General features: G+C 38.1%; 1 protein-coding gene across 2 annotated transcripts; it reads right to left on the minus strand.

The window, feature by feature from the left end:
- Nucleotides 1-2707: 2707 nt before the first annotated feature.
- Nucleotides 2708-11349, minus strand: LOC311085000 (uncharacterized protein). Of its 2 annotated transcripts, XM_084117375.1 has the most exons (6): nt 11006-11349; nt 9796-9918; nt 8186-8522; nt 7410-7705; nt 7018-7150; nt 2708-5900 (listed from the first exon to the last, which is right to left on the minus strand). In XM_084117375.1, exons 3-6 carry the CDS (start codon nt 8448-8450, stop codon nt 5884-5886), a joined length of 711 nt encoding a protein of 236 aa, XP_083973501.1. In that variant the 5' UTR covers nt 8451-8522; nt 9796-9918; nt 11006-11349; the 3' UTR covers nt 2708-5883. The 2 variants fall into 2 exon arrangements, with proteins under 2 accessions (XP_083973501.1, XP_083973500.1); XM_084117374.1 differs by lacking the exon at nt 9796-9918.
- Nucleotide 11350: the final 1 nt, after the last annotated feature.

Consider the following 11350-nt stretch of genomic DNA (forward strand, 5'->3'; position numbering starts at 1 on the left):
ACGTTTAATTCACATGTAAAAGGCTTTTTGAAGTAGGGCAGTAAAGAGTTCTGCCCATTTTTGCTCAGCCCTACACCCTCTTATTTTTACCCGATAACTTCGTCAGAACGATGTTAAGCAAATGCAAAACTTTGAAAGGATTTGTGATATCTTAAATGCTGTTGCCATGGCAACGTGTCAAACTTTCGGCCAGTAGACATGGGCAAAGCCTTAGAAACAGGCATGGAGGATCTTCTGACAAAAGTGGGGGGGTTAGTTTTACCTACAGTCACCAAACTCGGTATATGTATTGTCCTTACCGAGCCGGACAAGTTTCTAACTGACACTTATTAGCTTCGACCAACAGGAAGTCATCTATTTTGTTTTGAATGTGTGTTTCTTTAAAAATCAGGTATTTTAAGTACTCATACATGTATGACATGAAATTCATCTAAATTTAAATGATCTCATGGATGTGGCTGTTGTGGTTCGCGGTCATAGTGGCACCAGCTTCTGCAGTAAATGTGGCATATCCAAACGACTTATAATTTATGATGTATGATGTAGTCCTTTTATATTTACCCGCTTTAAACGCATATTGCCCGCCATGCACAGGTTTCCTAAAGCCAGCGGGAAGGTGGTGGGCCTGTCATCACTATTGCAGCTATATTTTATCCTGTCTTAATAGATGTTTAAAACTAAACAATGCCTATAGTAATTCTGAAAATTTTTACAATGGCTTTTCACGTTGTTCACTTGATGCAATTAAATTTAGATGAATTACTCTTCTGAAAATTGGATATATTCATGTCTGAGCAGTTACTCTCTAAACTTTCATGATCCTGGAATATTGCTTACTTAGCTAAGCCTTCAAGTAACACATTAGTTTAATTATAGGCAAACTTCATCAGTCTCAGAGGAACAGATGTTTCTGTCCATTTAATGGCTTAGTCTTTAATCATAAGATGGCTGATTGCACTGCATGTAATCATATCTTTCTGTCTCAGTTATTAATTAGGTTCTGAGCGCAGTAGCCCTTATCTAAAACATGTCTGCCGCTGTCTGCCTGTGAAAGAGTTTGTAGTCTGGCTCTGGCTCACAAGGACACACAGAAGTCTCTGTCTTTTTAGATTTCATTTCAGAGGCCCTGAACTTCACAATGACACCATGCGTCGAGTGTCATGGAATCCGGTACATTTAGTGACAGAAACAATGTAGTAAAAACATTAGTAGCAAAAGATGATGATTAAAGGAATTATGGGAAAGGGTGTTTTTCTATGTAATATGTGTTTTTTTGTTTGTTTTGTTTTTAACGTCTTTTAAGGACCTCCACTTGAATGAACATGCATCAAAAAGGTTTAATGTGAGTTGGGAGTCTCATGGATTGTACTCCCATCCTTATCGCATTATCAAGTGCTATTACCATCACAGTCAAACAAGAGGCTTGCCAAGCAGACAGAGACACAACCTTTCCCACTTAGATCAGATTTAGCAATTATGTTATTTGATTAGATTGTGTAATTAAATCCCACAAGGTTAAGTGTGCACTACATCTCGTCGTCTCCACTTTTCTTTGTGACATTTAACCTTCACTGGGCTCTCTCAGTCCCTGAAGACGCATTTGGAAGTAAGGGACTAGTTTATTTGCATTAGGTACATTTAAATTAACTGTTCATTTAAGCCTTCTTGCCTGTTTGTTAGCAGCAGGGATCCATTTAGCAAATATCAAGCTTTATATGTGGGCTCTGAGGTAAAATAATGAAATGGCTGGTTATTACCATTCAAAAGTCATTCATTAAGATTTTTTTTAATGTTTTTGGAAGTCTCTTATGCATTTATTTGATAAAAAAAAATTAAATTACAATTTAAAAAAACTGTTTTCTATTTTAATATATTTTAAAATAGTCATGTGATGTGAAAGCTGAATTTTCAGCATCATTACTGTGTCACATGATCCTTCAGAAATCATTCTACTGATGATTTGATGCTCAAGAAACATTTCTTGTTATTATCAATGTTTATCACAGTTGTGCCGCTTATTTCGTGGAAACAGATACAGGATTTTCAGGAGTCTTTGAAAAATAGAAAATTCAAATATTTGTAAAATGTTTTTGCTGCCCCTGGCTCACCCTTCCCTCTGTCTGGCTGCATTATGATTCACTTTTCAACATATTACTTGATTTTCTTATTATGCTCAGTTACACAAAACATATAGGCTATATGCCAAGCATGTTGGCTAAAACACGTCCTTATGCTTTGTTAGTGTCTCTGCCGTTTCTTCTTGTTCATTTGTCCTCTTTTCAGAAAGCATGTATTCGATCAGCCCCTCCTTTTTCCATCTGTTGCACAAAAATATCCCTTTTCATTGTCTAAACCAGTCTGTCTCTGCAGCTCCCATTAACCTGACTCACTCACACACACACTTTCTCTCACCGTCTCCACTCCTCCAGAGCCTTTTAATAATGCATGCTGCTATAAAATTCAAATGAGATAGATTTTTAAACACACCAGTGAAGTCTGAGCGCACACTCTCTTTCTCCCTCCATCCTGCTGCACCCCGGCCCCTCACCGTCCTCCTCGCCTAACAACCGTTGCCCTGGAAACTGTAACGTCCTGGAGACATATGCGGTATAGAGGGAGCAAGGAAACAGCGGAGAGGGAAAGAGTGTGTGATCCAACAACAGCCACACGGAGTCTCGAATGTGTTTATAATGACAGAGGAGTGGCATAATGAGGGACAGTTTATTCACTGGACTCATTGATGCATAATCAGTGTTGGTACAGAGCAGAATGAGGATCAATACTGCAAGATCTATCAAACGCTTCGGTTCAGATACAGCGTACATCACATATTATTGTTCCAAAGCAATTCATTAAGGCATGCACAGGCAAATCTGCACAAAATCAGGATTATATTTGCAACAATAGTTACCATAATGCCTCTCAAATCATTTCATGTCACAGAGGAATCTTGAGTAGCACGGGTGCTTTCACCAAAATGCTGATGAATTTGTAAGGGAATGTTTAATAAACACAAATAACGGATTTATTCTTCACACCAAAATACAGAACAGCAGGTAGAACTTGTAACCCAGAGAATTGGACTCGGCTGTTGTCTTGAAACATTTGTTTCAGAATTGATATTATGCAGCACAGGCAATCTGTAATCAGTAAGCAAACATGCTTGTATAAGGTCAAAGTTTCAGCAAAGCACAAATGGCATAGAAAACAAATGGGCTGATTTCAAAATACATACCAATAAAAATACTCAAGAGTGAGAAAATTTGTGAAAGCACTGCAGTGTTAACAGTCAAGAGTTGCATTACGAACACTGTTCATCATGTCCATCAAAGAGATTCAGATTACCAGATGCAATTGGAAGCGGTACAAATATGTACAGACACATATATACATACACATATATATATATATATATATATATATATATATATATATATATATATATATATATATACAAGCATGGATTGTAAGCAGGTTAAATACAAATAGCTGAGCAGAACAATTCAAGAGAACAAAAGTCAAGCTGGCATTCACTGACTGCACGCAGTTGGATCAAATGTGCATGCTACGGTCATTCCTATTTGAGTGGTGTGGATGTGAAGTGGCCGCAAATGGAAATGTATCACAAAGACAACTGTAGCTGCTTGTTGACGCAAGCCAAGCCCACTGCGAGACCCCAAAATGGAGGCCTCTCACTACCCAAACTGAGTCAGCATGCTTATTGACATCATACTGCTTGTGATACTGAATAATTTGCATTAGATACAGAACATTTACAAAGTGCTAGCATAGGTTTTGCCTTGTAAAAAAATAGTAATACTTGATTTCAGAGACTTAACAAGTGCTCCCCATCTCTGTCAAAAAGCTGTTGACATCAATGAAACAGAATCGCATTCTGCATGCAAGAGACCTGAAACCATGAAAATGAGGGATTTGTGATATCTGAACTCCAAATATGTAGGGATGCACAATAATATATAATATATATAATATAATATATAATAATAATAATTGGGTATCATATCTGTTATCGTTTGGTAGTATTTACATTGATCAGTCAGTCAATATTAGATTTTTCTTTTTATTTGGATGATTTTTAATTTTAATTGTGCATGCTCATTTCCTCGGTTTTTAGATTTATCAGTCGTTGTATTTAATCGGTCAGTCAATATTGGAAATTTGTTGGCTGATATTGAGTATTTAATTGTGCATGCTCATTTCCTCTGTTTATTGTATTTTATTAGTCACTCAGTATTGGCCATTTTTTGGTCAGATGAAAATGTTCTCGCTTTTAGATTATTTAGATACATTTAGATTAACTTTGTCATCCCAGTTAAAGTTAATCTTTAAAAACATGTAACCTTGAGTATTCATTTTAAGCACATGAGCCTAACTGTATTTTTAGCGTTTTATTCTTTATTTAATTATTTCGATAAAATTGTATAGAATTAGAAAATTAGCCACATATCAACTATCAGCCAATTATCAGATTATTGGTATGTACTAAAATTTTAATATTGGTGCATCCCTGCATATATATGCCTTCTTAAAAATGCATTCATGCTCTTATTTCCCACATGCCCACCTAAGCTGGAGTCTTGGCAGCATCTGAATTTTGGCACAGTCGGTGTGGCCTAACTAGGAATGAATCAGGTTTAATCATTATGTTGAGCAACACAAATCATTCCACCAAGCAAACAGTTTTGGGCTGTGTAAAACGATTCGTCATAATCAAAACGTCCTAGCGTTCCTGCTGAATGTGCTGAAAGAGTCTGATTCTATTGTAAACATTACGGTGTAAAAACATGAGCATAATCATTTTGCCTCATACTGATAAAACACAATAATAAATCAATGGTTCGTATTCTGTTTGCCTTGAAGGATCTGGCCGAGCATAGCTGCAAGGAAGAGGGGAGGGCATGTTGGCGAGCGTTACGATATTGGCTTCCTCACACACACACACACGCAAGCAAGCAGCCAATCAGAGGCAGCTAGGATCCCTCTCAACACTACTGCATTCCCTACATCTCCCCATCTCTGGGGTATCTTTTCATCTGAAGCCACCGCCCCCCTCCTCTCTTCTCTATCCATCCTTCCATCTGTGGGAAACAAAAGACTGCAGCTTGGTCTCGATCCCTCCCACTTTCTCTTCACCTCTCCCTCGGTATCAGATTCTCTGATACATCATTTTTTTGTTTATGTGCATTAACCTGTATCTTAATACCTGTGCTCTGTGTGTGAATATTAAGAACAGAAAGAGAGAACTAAAAATAGAGAGGCGTTTCATTCCTTTCCTTTGAGACAATCATCGTGTCTGATAAAAAAATCTGTTGATGGATGCCAATACAGAAGGCATCTGCTGATTTATACAATCGATTACATTTTAATCTGAGCTTTTCTTTATGGATTCACACTTCTGAGCAAACACTAAGCTGAACTTGTGCCTAAAAGACTTCTAATCTTTGTCCGAAAAACAAACAACAAATCCTCTCCAGCAATTCCCTCTGATTCTTTTCCTCCCTCAAATCCTCAAGGGGTGCGCGGCGAATGAAATGAGATCATCTTTGCGGTCTCCTTAATGACATCATCTTAAACGAGGAGTCCTTTGTTGAAAATAAAAAAACAAATATGCATGCCTTGCCACTTCACTCGTGATCCCGCTGAGTGTGTTGTTCCTGAAAGTTCTGGCATGATAGAAGATAAAGGTAACATCCAGCTTTAGAGTCTTCAGACAGAGTATAAAACAGGTGAAAAGGCATTCAGAAGCATTCAGATGTAGAATGATGAATGACACATGGAAGAAGAAAATGGTCATCATGTACTGGTTGTTGGGTGTGAAGTTTAGTCATGAATTTTACTTCATCCCGAGTGTTGTGATGGCCGTCAGGTCTTAAGTATTACTGAAAGAGAAGAAGAGGTGTTCAAAGAGTGAAGCAAAGTGAATTCAAACAAAATTACGATGATGATGATGATGATACAATTACAACTCAATAAGAATTCAAATATAAAAATGTCACTCAAACTCTTAAACCTCTTGTGTCTACAACAGGAGATGAAAATATTATGAATTGATTGCAATGACTTTTATTTATTATATATTTCAATAACTTTAAACTGTTACAACAAAGTCAGCTTGTGATGTTTCTGTTCTTTAGCATTGTATTTTTTTATTTATTAAAGCATAAGTATAAGTATATGCAGTTGTACAGTAGATGGATCTTCAACATCTTTAAAATAAAGCAGGATAAAAAGTTATATACACTACCGTTCAAGAGTTTGGGGTCAGTTTTTTTGGTTGAAAGAAAGAACTCAATGCTTTTATTCAGCAAGGAGGCATTAAATTGATCAAAACTGACATTTATAATGTTACAGAGATTCTATTCATCAAAGAATCCTAAAAAAATCCACAAATATATTAAGCACCACAACTGTTTTCATCATTGATAATAAGAAATGTTTCTTGAGCATTCTTTCTGAATGATCATGTGACACTGAAGACTGGGGTAATGATGCTGAAAATACAGCTTTACATCACAGGAATAAATTATATTTAAAATTATATTTAAATAGAAAACAGTTCTTTTAAACTGTGATGATATTTCTGTTTTTGCTAGTATATTTTTTGCTGTAAATGCAGCCTTGGTGAACATGAGACTTCTTTCAAAACATTAAAAATCTTTCAAACCCCAAACATTTGAACATTAGTATGTCATATTTCAACTCCTGAAATGACATCTTAATCTAAACAGCAATCCTTCAAAATATAATATCAGATGTTTAAATGGGTTACCTGTGAAAAAACCTTAATTTACAAACTAAAGAAACATTATTTTTAATCTGGTCCCTGAAATGGTCTCAACAAACTTAGATCCAGGCCCACAATCAAACTTATCTGTAATCAGATCTAATTCAAATCCTCACGAGCTAAAGTCAATCTGACATTGACCCAAATCACAAAGTCAGTTCTAGGCTTACATTCAGTTTCACATGCTCTGGTCTCATGGGAAGGATACTCACCACCCCAGTTGATGACGATAGTAACAATAATGATGACTATCCCACCCACCAGCGACACGATGGACAGGACCTTTGCATTCCGGCCAAGACGGCGTGCGCCATCCACGTTGCCCTGCTGCAGACTGTTACGAGACTGAGATTGGAAAGAGAAGTTGAATGAACAGGAGGAAAAGATATACAAGTAGAATAAATAATTCCATTATCATAAGAAAGAATTATGCAAGATACAGTTTCTTTGCCAGTAAGAAATGTTTTCGGTTTACTCTCCAATGTCAAAAAAGTCGCTTTCTGAGTTGCAGATTCTTGCATACACAAGTGAAATCGCAATCCCTCCTTACTCGACAGAAACTGTATCCAGACATCCCACCCCACGAACACACAAGCACACACACCATCACTGAGAAGGTCAAGCCGACAATGTTGATGGGCCAGACAGGGCAGAGGCAGGCCAGAATAGCCCATATGAGATAATCGTTGGGTTTGGATCCGTCTCCACCAGCATCAGTGGCTGCGCTGGGCTGTCGGGTGAGCGATGGTCGAGGTGACCCCGCGTAACTCAGTGACCCGGAGCGGCTGCTCAACCTGGCGCGCCCGTTTGCATGTGCGTGGTTGGGTTTGACATGCTGCAGACGAGGAGGAGAAGCAGCGGTGGGGCAGCTGTCGATAGGAGCCGGGCAAACACCATTACCTGTGTGATGGCGAGAGAAAGAAACACGTGAGACATTGGGCCAGACATTGGACGGATACATAAGCCTCTATTTCAGCCTGTCCATTTTAAAAGAAGTGATTCTTCCGTTTTTTCCCAAAGGCACAAACGTCTCAGATTTTATTGGTAGATAGCTGCATCTGACTCATCTATTTTCTGAGAAAAACAGACAAGAGAAGAGAGTGGGGGAGGATACAAATCCTGAGAAGAAAAGGGAGTGAAAGTAGAGTGAGGCTCTAAATCATGTCCTTCTGACATCTGGTCTAATCTAATCTAACACTCAAGGAAATTGAGAAAAAAAAATTCTGAAAGGTCATCAAAGACAGAAGGGACAGCTTGTACATCACAGTGGGACTAAGGTGATGATTAAATCCCCAATTATAAATTGTAAAACTATTTAATAAACAAACAAAATGCAAAATGCAAGACTATAAAATATTTTTTAATTAAATGTTTTTTTACTTATTTCTATCTTCTCGTCAATGACTGTTAGGTGATCTTGGGGTGGGGCATCCTGAGAGGGGGCGGAGTCTACAGCAGGAGTGGGTGTTGTTGTGGGGGTTGGATCTTGCTGCTCATTTTTTATTGGCTGAGAGGAGATGGCGGTGAGGTCTGACTCTGTGCCTGGTTGCTGACTGGTCTCTTGCTCCGATTGTTGCTGTTGCTGTTCTTCCACCTCTGCACCAGGGGCAGCAGTGGGAATGCTGGCGTCAGCATTCAAATCCATTCCCAAGATGTTTATGACAACTTATGTGTGGCAAAATCAAGCTTCTATGTCCGGATTCTGAATTGTTTAGAACTGTTGGGTAAAAGTAAAATAAATGAAAACATATAAGGCATCACATAAATTATATAATGCTCATTCACATGCCACTTATATTATGAAGTCAATAATGAACGCTACCATTCAAAAGACTGGGGTCATTAAAGGTGCTCTAAGCGATGTTGGGTGACGTCACTTCTTGTTGACGTTCAAAGTATTGTCAAACAAAACGGAGGCTCCCTCCTCCTCATCCCGTCCCCTCCCTTCCGTGCTTTCTGCAACAGTCATGAACCATTTAGAAAAACCAAACTGGATTTACCCACCTGTCCAGCAAAAAAAGAGCCACCTGAATTTCGAATTGGAAGCCCTTCTGCCGGCGGAGTTCTCGCCACCTTTTGAACGCTTTTCCGATGTAAATTCAGGACTTGTAAATGCGCGTTCCTTCTCCTTTTTCCTCTTCTTTGTTATTTGTTCATCGGAACGCCGTCTCTTTGGTCGTGTGTCGGCCATATAAAAATTCTCAAGAATATAAATTTTAACGTTAGTCATTGTCTAGGACATCTCTCCTCTAGCTAACTTCCCTCTTCATGCTTCTCTCTCCTCCACTCCCCACACCCCCCTTCATGTGCACGTGCACTAACCCCCCAACCCCCACCCCCAAATCATTCTTGTCGGTTATTGGCGGGAACACTTTTTGTTATGTTTCGTGGTCCAGGCTGGGCCAGTTTGTTTTTCGTGCCGTTTGTGGATCCTGGGCTGTCTACAGAGACTGCGTTTTTTACAGTGTGTTCAGGGGACCGGCAGCTAGCGGATAGTGAGGAGATGTTTGCTGTATGTGACAAAAAATGTTTTGGCCTAAAAAACACGTGACATCGCTTAGAGCACATTTAAGAAATGTATATTTTTATTCAGCAAGGACACATTAAATTGATCAAATGTGACAGTAAAGACATTTATCATGTTATAAAAAAATAAAATAAATTTCAAATAAATGCTGTTCTTTTAAACTTTCTATTCATCAAACAATCCTGAAAAAAAGATTTCAGGGTTTCCACAAAATGAAGCAGTACAATTGCTTTCAACATTTGTCAGCATATTAGAATGATTTCTGAAGCATCATGTGACACACTGAATAAATGATGCTGAAAATTCAGCTTTGATATCGCAGGAATAAATTACATTTTAAAATATTTTCAAATAGAAAATAGTTATTTTAAATTGTAATCACAATATTACTGTTTTTACTGTATTTTTGATCAAGTACATGCAGCCTTGGTGAGCATAAGAGACTTACCGACGTCTTACATACCTCAAAACTTGTACCCCTGTCTACCTGCTTAAAGGGTTTACTGGCAATTTACACCGTGTGTTTTGAAAGACAGATTGTCACGCCCCAAACTCACAGTTTGAACCAACGTGATTATTTTGGTTTCTGAAACATACAGAGCAATGATTTGATGTGCTATAGAGCTACAGAGTCTACATTATTTTTAAGGGGAAAATGTTTTGTTGTTGCTGCATATTAAGCTGGAACAGGACCGTTTACAAAACCTTTAATATCTCACCAACATTAAACCTACATTAAGTTGCTGGTAAAAAGCATTTGAAGAAAATAATATCTAATCAAAATCACTATTCTTTACTCCATGATTTTAGCAGGGTATGGCTTAATTTTTTTTCAAGTCAACTGGTCTTGGGGCTCTGCACCTGCTTACCTGCCTACAATGAATCTCCCTCACAGCAGAATCTGTCCTGAGAAATGAAAAATAAAGCCACCACAACCAGCTTTATTCGCGTGCTATCCTCACCTCATCATATACAGATGTGAATGATTTTTGTGAACAGCAGGCTAACGATCAATGCTAAAACTACACAACACATTGAATGTAAGGTCTCCAAAAACTAGCACTCTGTCTCTGTCACACCCAAGATCCCAGAAATCAAGATCCTAAAAAAAAAAAACCCGAATCATATTCATTACATTCAGATAGAACTAAATTCAAATATTGATTACTTTAAAGTCCACACGAGCATCGGACGTATCAATGTCTGTGAGAAAACAAAGAGCATCAAATGACACACCCATATCTGCAACTGTAGGCTATATATATATTTAAAAAAAAAAAAAACCTTTTATGATTTATGACAGATACATAGGCTACTAAATGAACACTGCAACTGACTTGTACACCATGCGGCCGTTTAACAAGACGCTAAAATCAATGGAATAATCCATCAATCCCACATGAACGACTTTCCCCTTTGCCTTTCATCTGTCTCACTCTTTGAAATAGAGAGAGGTTTCTGTATAGAGATGAGCACACACGGGACACGCAGCCACGCGTCTTCTGCACGAATGCCAAATAGCTATATATAGCCTATATATTTCAATGTATTATATATCTCATAATTAAAAGAGAATAATGGTGACAGATGACATAAGAAAAGTGACACACCCACAGGACCCGATAAATGCCAGTAATAAACCACAGCAGCATGCAGATCGAAAGTATACTCACCTTGATCTAGTGCAAAACAAATTCAAAAATCATTACAATCCTTCTCATTTTGAATTTAAATAAGCACTAGGCATAAGAAAGTTTCAGATGGTGCAACAGAATTAAGATTTAAAAAGGTGTTGATTTACGCTATACAAAGCTGCCTCGTTTTAGTATAAAAACGTGGGGTGATCTGTCTGCATATGATCCTGTGCCTGTATGACTCCCTCTGTCTTCTGTTCTATCTGCATGAACCTGTGTGCGCGTGCTCGACTCTGTGTGTGCGTGCGCGTTTTTCTTTCTTTTTTCTTTTTTTCTTTTTGGTGGTTTACTTGTAGAGAACATCTGGATAGTGGTGTGGATTTT

Source organism: Abramis brama (assembly GCF_963993115.1).
Source record: "Abramis brama genome assembly, chromosome: 1".
Classification (NCBI taxonomy): Eukaryota; Metazoa; Chordata; class Actinopteri; order Cypriniformes; family Leuciscidae; genus Abramis; species Abramis brama.

What these genes read in the sequence shown, in the direction of transcription:
- LOC311085000 (XM_084117374.1), bottom strand. Translation starts at nt 8,450, where the DNA reads ATGGATTTGAATGCTGACGCCAGCATTCCCACTGCTGCCCCTGGTGCA. An exon ending in TGACGAGAAGATAGAAATAA is followed by an intron (nt 7,706 to 8,185) that starts GTAAAAAAACAT and finishes GCCATCACACAG; the next exon opens with GTAATGGTGTTTGCCCGGCT. An exon ending in GCTTGACCTTCTCAGTGATG is followed by an intron (nt 7,151 to 7,409) that starts GTGTGTGTGCTT and finishes TTCCAATCTCAG; the next exon opens with TCTCGTAACAGTCTGCAGCA.